Here is a 17946-nt window from a genome sequence, read left to right as displayed (position 1 = left end):
TAAGAAAAAAGGGCAAATTAAATCCAAAGTAAAAAAAATAAGTAAGAAGTAGAGCAGAATTAATGAATTTGAAAATAAGTAACAATAGATAAAACTTGAGAAAATCAAAAGCTGTGTGTTTTTTTTGTTGTTGTTGTTGTTGTTTTGTAAAAACTAATAAAAATTTATAAACCTCCAGACTGGCTAAGAAAAAAAAAAGGAAAAAAGAAATCTGTGATAGCAGAAATAAATAAGAGATTTAACTACAAATCTTCTGTGTTTTAAAGAGATAAAGAAAACCTACGAACAACTCTATGCCTACATTTGATAACTTAGATGAAATAGACTAACTCCTTGAAAAATAAAATTTGCTAAAACTCACACAATAGGAAATAGATAAGCTGAATAGATTTATGTTTATTAAAAATATAAATTGATAACTAATAAGCTTCTAAAACAGAAAGTACTAGGTCCAGTGGTAATTCTACCAAAACGTTAAGGAAGAAATTATATTATTTCCCAACAATCACTTTCACTGGATAGAAGCAGGGTAAATACTTTAACTCATTTTTTGAGACCAATATTACCCTAATACCAAAACAAAACAAAAACACTATCAGGAAAGACAACAGCTATAGCAACATTAACAAGAAATATAGACCAATATCTCTCCTAAACATAGATGCAAAAATTCTAAACAATCTTAGCAAATTGAATCCACAATATATAAAAATATATACCACTGCAAAAAATGATTTATCTCAGCTATAAAAACATAGTCCAACATTAAAAACTAATTGATGTTAACTATCAAAGCAACTCAAAAAAGATGTATCACATAATTATATAAATATATGCAGAAAAAAGCATTTGACAAATATAACACTCATTTATGATTAAAAAAATATTCTGAGTAAATGAAATAAAGCAAAACTTTCTCAGCTTGATAAAGAATATCTACAAAAAGAATCACACCTGACATTATAACTTGATGTTAAGAAACTAGAAAGTTCCCTACTAAAATGCCTCAAAGAACAAGACAAGAACTTCTCCTCTCTCCACTCCTTTGTACATTATACAGGGAGTCCTGGCTAATGAAATAAAGCAAGAAAATTAAAGAAAAGGTATACAGATGGCAAAGGAAGATATCAAACTGTCTTTTTTTTATATAATTCTTTTTTTTAATTTTTTACAATTTTTTACATTTTATTTATTCTTTTTTTTTTTTTTTTTTTTTTTTTTTTTACAGAGTGAGAGTCAGATAGGGACAGACAGACAGGGACGCGGAGAGATGAGAAGCATCAGTCATCAGTTTTTTGTTGTTGCACCTTAGTTGTCCATTGACTGCCCTCTCATATGTGCCCTGACAGGGGGACTATAGCAGACTAAGTAACCCCTTGCTCAAGCCAGCGACTGTGGGTCCAAGTTGGTGAGCTTTTGCTCAAACCAGATGAGCCTGTGTTCAAGCTGGCAACCTTGGGGTCTCAAACCTGGGTCCTCCGCATCTCAGTCCGACGCTCCATCCACTGCACCACTGCCCGGTCAGGCCAAACCATTTTTGAGAAGATAAATAAACTGAGATTGAAAGTGATTTAACAATTGACAAAATTCTATAGCTTACAACAGCAAATGATTTTTTACATGATATTTAATGTTTGTACTTTTTATGTGATCTGTCAATTATAAATAAGAAGATTCATTAAAAAATGTCAAGGGGGATGATGGTAGCCAAAATAATAAACTCATATGTATAATGATATGGTAAACTGAGAAAATAATCCTAAAATATATTAGATGTACTTCCTTTTAAATAATATATATTTTAAAACTCAAAGTGTCTCCAAATTTACCTGAATCTCAAGATGCTTTCAAGTAAGTCAAAATTATATGTTGTCTTAGTTTATCTTTATTCTTCCATTGAAAAACAGATATTAAGTAAGGAAATCTGAATTTGAAGCTATATTTATATTGTTTAAAAGAAGAGTTTTTTTAACAGATTGATTTCAAGTTACAAAAAGATAAATGAGATGACATTTTGATATCATTTGTTCTGGCACATCTACAGGCAGAATGCTTTTCAAGTCATTGCTGTGGATGGGATCTGCAGTGGGATCATTCAGTGCCTCTCTGCTGAAGACTGTATTGACTGGCTACAAGCAATAGCAACTAATATTTCAAACCTCACAAAACACAATGTAAGTAGTGATTCAAGTAATATCTGGCTATAGAATTTCTCAATTTGGTATTTTTTTTAAAAAAAATACACATACACACAAATATATAACTTTGCATAAACTATTTGATGCTCATCTAAGAAAATCTATTATGAAGACTTTCTATAATACTTCCCAAAAGAAAACACCTTATCCTGAGTAGCTCAATTTATCAGTTCAAGAATACTTTCACACATAGTATTAATATTTCCATCAGAAACTTGATAAACATCTACATTCATTCATTAATTATTGTGTGTGTGTGTAAAAGCATTAAAACAGTATACATTTCAAGAATACTGTTGAATTTTCTTCAGTGGCCTTAAAATTACAGCTAGTAAAGTTTGAAGTGGTTGGAGGAAGGGTAAAAGAGTTAGCATGCAGACTGAAGATGTTACCTAAGACTACACTGGTACAGGAACAGTCAAGAGATGTCCTCGTGGTAACTGCATATTGGAATAATAACATATCTCTATTATTAGGAATGGCTTCTCTAATTTTTCTCTGCCTTTATATTCCAACCTTTTTTCTTTTCATGTACCCTTCTCTTTAATATCACTATCTTCTCATTACCACTACTGATTAATAACCAAGTCAGTCCTTTCTTCCCCTTACGTTAGGGGAAGTATAGTTTAACAAAATATATAATCTAAACCTTACTTCATTGAGTATTGATGTATAGCATTTAAATTATTTTATCTTAATTATTTTAAAACATACATTAGATATTATCCATATCTTAATACTCCTCTTTCCACAACTCTTCCATGTCATCTTGGAACATTTAAGAAATCCTAAGGAAAATACGAAAGTCAAGCAAAACGATGTAATGTTTTTACCAACTAATGAACATACTGAACTCTTTTTACATAAATAACTCTCTAGATTCAAATGTTTGCACCTGTTATGAGTAAGCATAAAAGAAAAAAATATTAAGATAAATATCACCTAACCTGTGGTGGCACAGTGGATCAAGCGTTGACCTGGAATGCTGAGGTCGCTGGTTCAAAACCCTGGGCTTGCCCTGTTAAGACACATATGGGAGTTGATGCTTCCTGCTCCTCCCCTCCCCCTTCTCTCTCTCTCTCTCTCTCTCTCTCTCTCTTTTTCTCTTTGTCTTCTCTAAAATAAAAAAAGATAAATATCTAAAAATATTTCAATCTAAAAATAATTTTAAAATAATCAAGTAAAAAGTAATTATAAAATAAGTTAAAAATAAAATCAGACTATTAAAATAATATACATAAAATGTACTTACATATGTCTAAGTAATAATTAAAATAAAAAGTAAGATATTAAAATCATAATTTTATATAAATTTTTATAATATATTATGTTTTAGCAATTGAAGGACTGAGGAGAAAGTGAAAAGAAATAAAAACTAAAGAAAAGAAACAACAAGCAATAAATAAACCAGTACTAGAATCACTGGAATAATACACTACCCATTTTTTATTCTCTTTACTTACTAACTCCAGCAGTAATAATTCTGTGAAATAAGGAGATTCTCATACCTGTTTTATGTTGAAATTCCACATAGTTGTAGTTGCTAATTTAAAATTTTCTTTTTCCAGATGTCAGTGGATGATTAAAATGTTCAATCCAACCCATTTTAATTTTATATTTACCATTATTGAAGTGGCTCCAAAATATTTACAGTGCACTTAGTAGATGGTATAGAGTAGAAAAGGAAATGCTTGGAACCTGTCTTAAAGTCGCCCTTGCTCAGAGCCCATTCATTTTATTTAAATTATTCACTTCAGCTTCATTAGTTATTAGGGAAATGCAAATCAAAACTACAATGAGATACCACCTCACCCCTGTTAGATTAGCTATGATCAACAAGACGGGTAATAGCAAATGTTGGAGAGGCTGTGGAGAAAAAGGAACCCTCATTCACTGTTGGTGGGACTGTAAAGTAGTACAACCATTATGGAGGAAAGTATGGTGGTTCCTCAAAAAACTGCAAATAGAACTACCTTATGACCCAGCAATCCCTCTACTGGGAATATACCCCAAAACCTCAGAAACATTGATACGTGAAGACACATGTAGCCCCATGTTCATTGCAGCACTGTTCACAGTGGCCAAGACATGGAAACAACCAAAAAGCCCTTCAATAGAAGACTGGATAAAGAAGATGTGGCACATATACACTATGGAATACTACTCAGCCATAAGAAACGATGACATCAGATCATTTACAGCAAAATGGTGGGATCTTGATAACATTATAAGGAGTGAAATAAGTAAATCAGAAAAAAACAAGAACTACATGATTCCATACATTGGTGGAACATAAAAATGAGACTAAGAGACATGGACAAGAGTGTGGTGGTTACCAGGGGTGGGGGGAGGGAGGACAGGGGGAGAGTTAGGGGGAGGGGGAGGGGCACAGAGAACTAGATAGAGGGTGGCGAAGGACAATCTGACTTTGGGCGAGGGGTATGCAACATAATTTAATGACAAAATAACCTAGACAGGTTTTCTTTGAATATATGTACCCTGATTTATTAATGTCATCCCATTACCATTAATAAAAATTTAATTAAAAAAAAAAATTATTCACTTACATATTGGAAAGGAGGAATGGCAGAAGCTCTGGTTTAGTTAAGTGGGTTCCAACTAAAGCATAAACCAACTCCCATTGGGCATGTGTCATTATTTTTTTTAATTTTTATTTTTATTTTATTTATTCATTTTTTAGAAAGGAGAGAGAGAGGGAGAGAGAGGAGAGAGAGAGAGAGAGAGAGAGAAGGGGGAGGAGCAGGAAGCATCAACTCCCATATGTGCCTTGACCAGACAAGCCCAGGGTTTTGAACCGGCAACCTCAGCATTTCTAGGTCGACGCTTTATCCACTGTGCTACCACAGGTCAGGCGGTGTGTCATTATTTTGAGTAAAGTGGACTTGAAAATATTTATAAAGGCAAAATGTATGAACTGCAGAGAATAAAATTTATAAAATGTAGAGAAGTACTTGCTTCAAGTTACTATTTCTGGCCCTCATTATTTATCAGTTATAAGCTCAAATATCTATAAAAGTTTATTAATTTTTATTTCTATTATCAAATTATATTAAATAACTGAAGATCTTAAAATATGCTGATGTAATAATATAAAAATCTTGGTAACCTTAGGAGGGGTAAATGTTTTTTTATATGGAACGAATATGGTCAGTAGATAGATTTTGATAGGCTAATAGAGTTTTCAATTATCTTCACTTTATGATACTATGCACTTAGCAATACTTGCCTGCTGTGTGGAGGCTGAATAGTAAGCTCAGAAGCAGCTGTTTCTCTGTCAAAATCTCTGATGAGACTACGGTTCTAATTGACTCTTGATTATAGACTTATGAGAAACCCAGAAAGAAAGGATCCAGAACCCAGTTAAGCCACACCTGGATTGCTGACCTACAGAAAATATAATATAGAAAATGTTTTGTTAAGTCATTAAGTATTGGAATTACAGCAAAAAGGAACTATATTTGTTTCTTAGAGCTGCTTTATAAATGACAATAAAATTGGTAGCATAAAACAACATAAATTTCACCCTGGCCAGTTGGCTCAGTAGTAGAGTGTCAGCCAGGCATGTGGATGTCCCGGATTAGATTCTAATCAGGGCACACAAGAGAAATAACCACCTGCTTCTCCATCCATCCCCCTCCCCCTTTTTTCTCCCTCTCTCTCTCTTTTTTTCCAGCAGCCATGGTTTGGTTGGTTCAAGCACATCACCCCTGGCACTGAGAATGGCTCTGAGAAGCCTCTGCCTCAGGCACTAAAAATAGCTCATTTGTGAACATTGCCCCAGATGGGGATTGCCAGGTGGATACCCCTTGGGGCACCTGTAGGTGTCTGTCTCTCTATCGCCCTTCTTATTTGGAAAAGAAGAAAATAAAAGCGATTAACAAACAAAAATTTTTCTCCCACAATTTTCAAACCAGAAATCCAAAATCAAGGTAACATCAGGGCTTAAAGTCTCTAGGGAAGAATCCATTCTTTCCTCGTCTAGCTTTTGATGGTTGTCAGCATTTTTTTTTTAGCTCTAGTGGTCTCTGGATAAAATGTTATAATCTTTGTCTCCTAATTCACATAACTTCTTGTTCCAGGTGTCTAGTCTTTTTTATATGTCTCTTACAGGAACCTTGGTGTTTGAATTTAGGACCCTCTCAAGTAGATAATCCAGGATGATCTCACCCCAAGATCCTTAACTTAATTACATTTGCAAAGACACTTTTTTCAAATAAAACTTTTGCACATTTCAGAGATTTGATGTGGGTATTTGGGTGGGGGGGGGGGGCGGTCACATTTTTGGCCTACTACTAATACCAATACAGCAGTTAAATAACAAGCTTAGATTTAAACATTGGGTTCTGTTTTATCTTCTTTGACAGTGTCTTTAATATTAGTTGAATTTTCAGTCTTTATTCTATACTGCTTGGGAGTTAGCCCAGAACTTTCTTCAGTTCACACATGGAATTAGGTATCTTTTTCTCCTAATGACTTCTCTGTAAGATACTCCTGACTTTCTCTGGTTGCCCAGGAGCTCCTGTCTTGATTTTTTCAGAAAGTCAGTTTCTTTGTGAGTTTAACCCCTTACACTGTTGTACATTTGCTCAGACAAGTAAATATCAGGTAAAGTAGACTTTATGGCAAATATGTTAATATAAGATAGAGATAGTTGCTTCATAATTATCAAAGTTTAATTCATTAAATAGGGAAAACAAATGCAATTAAATAATAGAGGCAGCCCTGGCCAGTTGTCTCAGTGGTAGAGCATCAACCCAGCATGTGGATGTCCCGGGTTCAATTCCTGATCAAGGCACACAATAGAAGTGCCCATCTGCTTCTCCACCCCTCCCCCTCTCCTTTCTCTTTACCTCTCTCTCTCCCTCCTGCAGCCAAGGCTCCACAAGAGCAAAGTTGGCCTGGGCACTGAGGATGGTTCCATGGCCTCTGCCTCAGGCACTAGAATGGCTCTGGTTGCAATAGAGCAATGTCCCAGATGGGCAGAGCATTGCTTCCTACCAGGCTTGCTGGGTGGATCCCGGTCAGGCACATGTGAGAGTCTGTTTTTTTGTTTTTTGTTTTTGAGAATTATGCTCTATAGTAGATGCAAGTAAAATGTTGAGGATGATAGTAAATTAATAAAAAAAATATGAGAGTACTAAAGATATTTTTTCTTAATGTTTCTTAATGTCTATAGTGAATTTCAGAGAACAGACTAAAAATAAGAAAGAAGTGTAACTTTATTATTTTTTTAATATATTTTTTAAATTTATTGACTTTACCGAGAAGGGGGGGAGCGAGAAGTATCAACTCATAGTTTCTTCACTTTAGTTGTTCATTGATTGCTTGTCGTATATGCCTTGACGGGACAAGCCCAGAGTTTGAACCAGCACCCTCAGATTTCCAGGTCAATGCTTTATCCACTGCACCATGACAGATCAAGTTAATAAGTGTGACTTTATTATGAAGCCACCTAATTAAACATAACTTAGTAATAGTCATGTTGACAGTAGGTACCTTGATATGATGTAGTAAAAATATTACTTTACCACTGTGATCTTCTACAAATTTTGTGGTCTCATGAGAAAAGCATCAAAAAAAATTCCAATTGATGAAGATTCTACAGAATGCTTGACCAATAAACCTCAAAAATGATGCCGTGAATAACAAGGTAAGTCTGAAAAACTTCAAAAACCAAAAGTAATCTAAGTAGAGATGGTGATTAAATGATATGGTATCCTGAATGAGATTCTGAAACTGAACAGAATATTATAACCTTGGCTGGTTGGTTCAGTGATAGAACATCAGCCCAGCATGTGGAGGTCCTGGGTTTGATTCCCAGCTAGGGCACAGAGGAGAAGCACCCATCTGCTTCTCCACCCCTCCCTCTCTCCTTTCTCTCTATCTCTCTTTTCCTGTCACACATCCAAGGCTCCACTGGATTAAAGTTGGCCCTGGCACTGAGGATGGCTCTGTGGCCTCTGCCTCAGGCACTAGAATGGCTCCAGTTGCAGCAGAACAAGTGCCCCAGATGGGCAGAGCATTGCCCTCTAGCGGGCATGCCAGGTGGATCACGGTTGGGCGCATTCAGGAGTCTGTCTCTCTGCCTCCCCGCTTCTGACTTCAGAAAAAGACAAAAAAAAAAAAAAGAATAGTATATACACTTGCAGAAATCTTAATAGAGCACAGATTTGGTTAATAATAATGTATTGCTCTTGGTTCAGTAATTTTAACAAATCTTGTATGGTAATTAAATATAGATACTAATAATAGGGAAAACTGGATGTGTCATATATAGAATTTGCCATTTTTTAAGTTTTTCTGTAAATCTAAAACTATCAAAATAAAAGGTTTATTTAAAAATATGCATAGCCTGACCTTTGGTGACACAGCAGATAAAGCGTCAACCTGGAAACGCTGAGGTCGCCAGTTCAAAACCCTGGGCTTGCTTCTTGCTCAGTTCAACTCAGTTCAACTCTGAGTTGATGCTTCTTGCTCTCCCCTCTTCTCTCTCTTTCTCTTTCTCTCTATCCCTCTCTCTCTCCTCTCCAAAATGAATAAATAAAAAATATATTTAAAAATATGCATAAGTGTGTATATATGTGTATATAATATAAAAGTATGTATGCATATGTTTTACATTAGATATGAATATATTTTGAGATAATTGTCAGCTCCATGATTTATTAATACACTTTTTTATTTAATAAATATTTTTGAAGGCCTACAGTATCATTGTGCTATGGGTTGACACTATAACTTTGAGCAAAAATGGATATACTTTACCCTCATGGAGCAAATAGTTTAATGATAAAAGGAGGCATTAACTAAGTAAACACACAATTAAATGTGAAATTACAATTTTTATGGATAACATAAAAAAGTGTTATAAGAGGCTATATCTGTACCTATTCAGAAACGTAAGAACAGTTTTCTAAAATTTATATATAAACAATGAGAAAAATAGGTGAATTGGTGGGGAAAGATTTTATGCAGAGTTAATAGTATGTTTCTGTACAAGAGAAAAATTAATAGACTTAATCACAACAATGAATTTTATTTAATATGAAAATTGTTACAGATCGTGAGTACAGTAAAAATGATTAGGTCAAAATAGTGAATTTTTTATAAATTTTTATTTTTTAAGAACAGAATTTTAATTTCATGTACATTCTTTCTGCATCTGTGGTGCTAAATGTTCATTTTCTTATGAAATAAGAATTATAATAGAAGTCTCTTTTATTTTATGTTCATCTTTAATAAAATAAGAGAATGTTAACTGTATGCTATTATTATGCCAACCTGAAGCTTTTAATATTTTTAATGGAAATATATCTCCAAATTGGTAATTTAAAGCCTTGCCAAATAAGGAGGGTCTAGATATATTCTTAAAACAACTTGAAAATATAAAATTATTAATACCAAATAACTTACTACCAAGATTGAATGAAAATGATGATGTAATTAGAATAACAAAAGTCATTAAGAAGAGGTTAGATTTTAGAAAGTCAACAAAACTCATTCCTCAACTCTCTTTGAGGATAATCTCATGTAACTCCAGAATATTGGTGATATTAATTGATTAAATTACACAATTATTCACACACAAACACACTCACTCAAGACATAGAAAAAAATTATACTAATTGACAACTAAAGTAATAGAAAAATACCTAGATATGTATGACTGAGTTGGGAATATAAGCAATGATGAGTAAGCTGTATTTATATATATATGCTAGACCTGAAATTAGAAAGAAATATGACTTAAAACGCTGTATTGTTTGAGGAGTCAAAAAGAATTGAGACTGACACTTTTGCAGAGGTATTTTTTGAATATGGAAAAGTGCCAGCATTGGTGTCATCAGACTTAGTATGAAGTCCTAAATTCTCTATTTACTAGTTATGGGATTCATATTCCTCATCATAAACAGGCACTAAATTGATTCAGTCATTGTGAGGAAGAAATCAAGAGAGCATTTAAACATTCTGGACCATAAATGATGCTCTAACATTTGCTTTTTCCATCTCTCCAGTTGCATTCTAAATTAATCATTAAAACATCAATAAAAGGAAGTGTTGATTTATTTATTGTGAGATTGCACAATTTTGTTTGGTCAAATTATCATTTGAAATTTTGAAAAATAGTTCTTTAGGTAACAGAATGTTAATAAATCTGGGCATAGTGAGTTATAAAAGTGTCTATTAGTGACTAGACCATTAAGCAGCTATGATTTTTGGCAAACCAGACATGTGCACCTCAGTCTCCTCATCTTTAAAAGAGACAGAGGAAGCAGATAAGATGCAAAGCTATCTTTCATCTAGTGTTTCATGAACCCCACTTTTCTCATCATTCTTTCCTACTACAACACTAAAATAATCTCTGATATTCTAAATTTTCTATGTATATCCTATGCATGCATTTCCTGTATTAGAATAGAATGTGTTACTTGAAATGTACTATGTGTGAATAGATGATGATGATAGATAGATAGATAGATAGATAGATAGATAGACAGATAGATAGATGATAGATAATTTAATGCTTCTCTTTCCTTAAAGGTTCATTGAAATTAATGTTCTCTTAAGTGAGAATATATAATTGTAATAAGTCAGATTCTCAAAATATATCATTTATATTTTATTATGTGAAAGGGAATAGACTCTCTCCTCCAAATGTGTGTATCAATTAAGAATGTTTTCAATGACAATTAAGAGAAAAATTAAGAATTAATGAAATAATTAGATTTTGTTTATAACTGACAAGGAATCTGGATAGTAGCATTTTTTGGCTTCCTTTGAGTGGTTCTGTGAAGCCACCAAGGACCCATCTTTCATCTATTCACATTGTTGACTCTTACCTTATGTTTGCTACCTCATGGCCACACAAGGGCTGCAATACTTCTGAACATCACTTTAGTGTTAAGAGTAAGAAAGAAAGGGAATAGAAATAAATAGCACCCCCTATACAGTATATCTTCCCTTAATCAACCAAAGTGAAAATTCCCTAAAAACCCTTTAGTGAACTGAGTAATTCTCACCCCTCATTCTTCTGAACTCAGTCCCATGACAGTTCCAGCAGGAGGGGGCCGAGCGCAATGAAATTGGCTAATCTCTATATTCTTTAGTGTTTACAGTAGGATGTTATAAAGAAAATTGTGAATAACTTTTGATTCAGATAAACAACAGTCTACACCACATTGCTTAATACTAAAGATATATTAATCCTAAAGAAAATGCATAGAAATATGCATTTTTGTGGGATCATCAGAGTCCTTCATAATTCACACACCTATACATACACACAAAAACACAAACAAATTTAATCCTTCTTTTGAGTTTACTCATTAGATATTTTATCTATCCTCATATTTTACTCATTTATCTTCAGAAATAAAATAAATTGGGGGAGGTTATACACATACTTATATGGAGATCTGAAATAGTGGATAAAAGACATTTATTTGCATGTGGAACAAATGTAATATTTTTCTATAAATATGTTGGTTGTGGAAAGCTAAAAAGAAAAACTTTTATTATAACTGCCACATTGAAAAGACTTGACAAATCTTGTAAGTGAATTGAAAGTCATGAAAAAACGAAACCTAACTGAAAGGAGATTTACTGAAAATGAACTAAAGACTATGATCTCTAGCATGTAGTTCTGGCATGCATAGGTGTTAAATATACCCCCTCCCCTTTATAGCAGCTAACATGTCTGAGTCCTTAAATGAACTTTTTTAGTGATAGCTTGTTGTTGTTTTCCACACTGTTTTTCTTTATATAAAAATTTGTCAGAAAAAAGTATTTGTCAGACATGCAGTTCTCAAACAAAAATAGGTAGCAGAGAGTAAAAGCAAACCACTTCAGAGTCAGTAACTTAGAACAGAATAAAATTAAGAGAAATTTTGGTAATTATATGTATATTTTTCACAATAATATATTTGCATTTTACACAATTAGAGTTTCTTTTGACATTTTATGTCAGGAGACATTTCAATAAATCAATTAACCTACTTTGTCCTTTGGTAAACTACTTACTAAAAGTTAAAAACATTTTTAATTTTTTTTGATATTAGAAAATATTAGCTACCCTAGCCGGTTGGCTCAGTGGTAGAGCATCGGCCTGGCGTGCAGAAGTCCCGGGTTCGATTCCCAGCCAGGGCACACAGGAGAAGTGCCCATCTGCTTCTCCACTCCTCCTCCTCTCCTTCCTCTCTGTCTCTCTCTTCCCCTCTCACAGCCGAGGCTCCATTGGAGCAAAGATGGCCCGGGCGCTGGGGATGGCTCCTTGGCCTCTGCCCCAGGCGCTAGAGTGGCTCTGGTTGCAACAGAGCAACGCCCCGGAGGGGCAGAGCATCACCCCCGGTGGACAGAGCGTTGCCCCCTGGTGAGCATGCCGGGTGGATCCCAGTCGGGCGCATGTGGGAGTCTGTCTGACTGTCTCGCCCTGTTTCTAGCTTCAGAAAAATACAAAAAAAAAAAAAAAGAAAGAAAGAAAATATTAGCTGATATTTATTTGCACAACCTAAAACATCTCCTTTGATATTAACAGAATGATTCTTGCCTCACCTATCCCTCTTCCCCCATTAGGCCTCATTTTTTTTTCCTGGCCAGAAAGATTCCAGTTCTTAATGTGTCAACAGTCTGAAAGCTACAGGAACTGTACAGGTGGACTTACCTTGACACACATTCCCCTTCTGCCACCCGTATTCCCAGAGGGGAACTTCAACATGATTTTCACTTTGTCTATATGGACAAGAGCTGATCCCACCGGGCCCATAATCTCTGTCAGGACTATGTGTAATTCAAAAGGAATATAAAGTAATTAATTCCTCATCGGTAATATATTGTTCATTAAGAGAAAAGGCAAAAAGAAGCTAGGTAACAAGTCACTTTCTATTCCTCAATAAATGAACTATTTGGAAATGCAGTGATTGCATACTGTAGACCAGGGGTCCCCAAACTACGGCCCGCAGCTGCATGCGGCCCCCGGAGGCCATTTATCCGGCCCCCTGCCACACTTCTGGAAGGGGCACCTCTTTCATTGGTGGTCAGTGAGAGGAGCACATTGACCATCTCATTAACTAAAAGCAGGCTCATAGTTCCCATTGAAATACTGGTCAGTTTGTTGATTTAAATTTACTTGTTCTTTATTTTAAATATTGTATTTGTTCCGTTTTGTTTTTTTACTTTAAAATAAGATATGTGCAGTGTGCATAGGGATTTGTTCATAGTTTTTTTTATAGTCCGGCCCTCCCATGGTCTGAGGGACAGTGAACTGGCCCCCTGTGTAAAAAGTTTGGGGACCCCTGCTGTAGACATAGCACACTTGACTGAAAAACCAAAGTGTCTCATTGAAAAGCTATGGCCAGCACAGTGACTTAGGTAACTTGACTGAACAGCCAACAGTGTTTTAAGTGACTTATGCAACTTATCACCTTATATTTGCTGTCTGCTGTCCTGCCTCACTTACTTTTACATTTCAGTCTTGTTTCCTTGAGATTAAATGTCCTTCCTCAATAAAAATTTAACATGTGCAATTTTTTTCTCAGGCTCTACTTCCAAGAAAACAAGACTAAGAAAATATTTTAACCTCTAAATGTCCATTACAGAATACTGAGCATCCCATAAGAGACACAGACTCAACAAGTAACAGGCATAGCAGGAAAGAGAAGGCATAACTGAAAAGTGCTAAGTAGGGAAATAAAGGACTGTGAGGGAATTATGCAAGAAATCATTTTGAGTTTTCAGTTGCCCAATTAAATATACTTTAGAATACTCTTATTCTAAAATGGAACTTAAAAGCTAAAGACTACTGACTAGCGGACAGAAGTAGCTACAAACATGTTCTGAGGATCTATCTGAATTCTTATATATAAACAATATGCATTTCCCTTATTAAGAATCCTGAGTTGTAATTTAGCAATGGCAAACCTATTTTCTTCATATATGACTAACATTGACCGATAAAAAAATTTGAGGCCCTGGCCGGTTGGCTCAGCGGTAGAGCGTCGGCCTGGCGTGCAGGGGACCCGGGTTCGATTCCCGGCCCAGGCACACAGGAGAAGCGCCCATTTGCTTCTCCACCCCCCCCCCTTCCTCTCTGTCTCTCTCTTCGCCTCCCGCAGCTGAGGCTCCATTGGAGCAAAAAGATGGCCCAGGCGCTGGGGATGGCTCCTTGGCCTCTGCCCCAGGCGCTAGAGTGGCTCTGGTCGCGGCAGAGCGACGCCCCAGAGGGGCAGAGCATCGCCCCCTGGTGGGCAGAGCGTCGCCCCTGGTGGGCGTGCCAGGTGGATCCCGGTCGGGCGCATGCGGGAGTCTGTCTGACTGTCTCTCCCCGTTTCCAGCTTCAGAAAAGAAATAAAAAAAAATTGATAATTTATTGAAACCCACAATGATTCTAGTTATTAAGCACACTTAATCCTCCGATTTTCTCCTCTTTTTCACTTTTTCTGTAGTGTTATATATGTTCTGCTAAAATATATATACCAAAGTCCTAAAATTACTTATTGCATATATGTTTTACCAATCATACCACATGATTATTGAAGATACAAATCCTGTACTTTTGACATTCACTTGATGTTTGACATACAGTAATTTCAGTGATGTTTAATAAATTTATAGAAGGATGAAGGAATCAGTTCTGAACAAATAGACATTGACATTTTTAAACAGTTGATACTTACTTTCAGTCTTCTAATTCATGATAAGGTGAGTGTGTCTGTCTGTGCGTGTGCGTGTGTGTGTGGTATAGTGTGTGTTACATTATATGTGAAATATATAATATATATTATATATATATGCTAATCTGAAAGATGATAGATACAATTGAACATTTCTTATACTAAAGGAAATAAAGTTTAAGAGATCTCAGATACAACACCAAATTATGCTGAGGTATTGATTTACTGTTAATGGTTATGTTTTTAAAAGCAACATGGTATGCTGTTAAAATTTTACTCACAGGTATCAAGAATAACCAATGTAGTAAAGGCACAGAATCCATATCATGAGAATAAAAATGAAAACTATAAGCTGAAATGTGTCTTCTTAAAAAAAAGAAACCACTTAATTTTTCCATTTACATGATAAAGGCAGAGTTTTATCAGCAGCTACAGAATGAATTATTACTTTGATGTGTCCCATACTAATATTTGTCATCAAGTGGACTTATATCTAAAGAATAAAGCTCTCTCTTAGTTCTCACATATCTATTAAATAATATTAACCAAAAAAAAAATCTCTAAGGGAATTAGAAGATTGTTTCTTGATTGCATAAGAATAACTTGCTTATATAAATCTTCAAATTTTATCTTCACTAGAAAATATACCTTGTTAACAAGATCTCACAGCATCTGTCTTGAGAGCATACCACTCCAGTCATCCAAACTGACTCATATATGAGGTTAAAAAAGTAAAAGATTAATAAAATAAGGATAAAAATTTAAAATATGATTATTACTAAAATTTAAAACAATTGAACAGAAACTTTTTCTAAAAATATTTAAAGTGTGATGCAAGACATTTTTAAAAGAAATATTTGAATTTCCTATTGTATTTCTCTTTTGGTCTAAAGGGTAGACAAAAAAAATATTACTGCTTTAGTTTCTAGATACAATTGAATATAAATAATAAAGGGATTTTAAAAATTAGGAGGATATTTAAAACAAATGAACACTCCTTTATTTCCAAATTTTGTTTTCAATAAATTAACCTTGAACAAATATTTGTTAGTTAAAGTTATGCAATTATCTGTATCTGAATTTAACATTTCAGCAATAACTAAGCTTCCTTTAAGCGGTTTTCATCATTTTTTATTCAGATAATTTTTTAAACAAAAAGAGAAATAAACATTCATTATTTCCCTCAGCATTTAGACGAGGTAAATATTATTCCTCAAAAAAAGTTCATAATATTTAAGCAGATGTTTATTTTTAATATTAGATAAATTGTAGTAAAGTAGGATTATTATTATCCATTTATTTCTTGCATAGACTATAAGGACTATCATTTGAAAACACTTGTGAGGGATTCCAAGATTTCTACAGAGTAGGTAGAAGTTTCCCTCTCATGCTTACAGCACTAAACCAGATTTATAGCTAAAGTATAGAGCAATCAATCTGAATAATCAACTGAAGGCTATCTAAGTAGAAATATCATGATCAAGGATTTGAGAGACTGTGTAAGAAGGGTGGAGATGCGGAACAGGCTGGCTCTTGCACCCACCTCTGGTGGCTGAGAAGCTGGAAAGATATCTTGGCTATAAATCTCTCTCTCCGCAGGAGCATGGGTGTATCAAATTCATGAGAGATCCTCAACCCAGAGTAAGAGAAGGAAGTGGAGCCTGAATAGTATCTGATGGTGAAAATCAGTGGAGATTCAGATGCCTGTAGAGAAGGGAGTCTGCTAGAGACCCAGATGCCATCTTTCCAGGGTCAAACACTTTTTTACTGTTTCATCACTAGCTGAAGGAGTGTAATGTTTGGTCCTCCAACCACTGGCAACACCACTTTGCTGTGCTCAAGTCCTGAAGAGATGTGTTCTGGTGGCACCCAGGAGGAATCTTTGGTGCCCTTTTTTTAAAAAAAAAACAAACAAAAACAAAACTCTTAGCAGAGACTCAGACAGTAACTTAACTGTGAAGCTTTGGAAAGGGACCATTCTTTCACACCTTGAGCAGGCAGCAGGCTTCCCCCTTACCAATTGAATCACGTGGCTTCCTTACCATTCTGTGGCCCTGTGCTGCTGCTAAGTTCTATCACACAGGGAGATCAGAGTGCCACACAGAGCTGGGACTTTCAGAGTGTCATCTCTTAGAAGAGTTGTCTGGGGATCATATAGGCAGGTGGAAGTTTTATGGCTACATCACAAGGGGACCACTCTTATTTCCCCTGCTAGCTCAGTCCATGCTATCCTAGAAAGGAGAAGAAGGCCTTACCCCCAATCCACCCCCCCCCACTGATTGTTTGGGTCTGCCCTCTCAAGTGCTGCTGGTCTTGCCCTGCTGAGCTCAGTTCTCCAAAAGGAAGGCAGGGTTGTTTGGAGTTGGGACATTTGGAGCATGTCACCTTCACAAGGTATTGTCTATGACTGGGACAAAGTGTTTAGTCCCTCTTGCAGCTCAGCAGGCATCAGCAACCCAACTGGCTCTGGCAAGCACCACCAGCTCCAGTGGCTCTGGCTGCACCCAACCTAAACTGCAGTACACTCTTTCTGTTTGAACTAAAGCTGGAGACTCTGGCAGAGACTGAGTGGTTTGACTATGGATTAAGGGCCACATTTCCTCCTTCAGTGCCTAACCTAATGACCCCCAAGTAGGGGACACCCTAGACCCATTCTCCAAACATTAGTCACCCTGCCATAAAGAGCACATGACTTGTGAAAGTGTCTGTTGGTCATGGCCAGCCTGAGGCCCATTCTGTAGTTTTTTATCAGAAGGTTCTAGAGGAAGACCAGGCAACTGTAGGAGTAGGTGGAGTAGCTAATAGGTGTAAGTGGACCTCAAGGAACCTCAGACCTTTTATAGACCTGTCTCCAGCCCTGAGCTAAAGAAAGTATACCCTTGTACACAGATTAAGCCCTCTTACATACACTCAGGCCCAGGAGATGCAGTCACAATAAAGAGGATGGTAGCTCTGGACAGGTAGCCAGAGGCCAGTTATATACAACATCTGACATCAACCTGAACACCTCCTAAGTAGACCCAGAACCAACATCACCAGTGGTGGGCTTCAGACGACAC

At 35.7% G+C, this 17946-nt stretch overlaps 1 protein-coding gene across 4 annotated transcripts in view; it reads left to right on the top strand.

Annotated features, from left to right (window-relative positions):
* SNTG1 (syntrophin gamma 1) overlaps positions 1-17946 on the top strand; it is a 587020-nt gene that overhangs the window by 422892 nt on the left and 146182 nt on the right. For all 4 annotated transcript variants that reach the window (XM_066379071.1, XM_066379069.1, XM_066379070.1 and 1 more), the window contains one exon: positions 2045-2174. In XM_066379071.1, coding sequence (XP_066235168.1) covers positions 2045-2174 — 130 coding nt within the window. The remainder of the gene's footprint in view (positions 1-2044; positions 2175-17946) is intronic.

Source organism: Saccopteryx leptura, chromosome 3 (assembly GCF_036850995.1).
Source record: "Saccopteryx leptura isolate mSacLep1 chromosome 3, mSacLep1_pri_phased_curated, whole genome shotgun sequence".
Classification (NCBI taxonomy): Eukaryota; Metazoa; Chordata; class Mammalia; order Chiroptera; family Emballonuridae; genus Saccopteryx; species Saccopteryx leptura.
The sequence above is the reverse complement of the archived record's forward strand: the minus strand, read 5'-3'. Positions and strand labels throughout refer to the sequence as shown.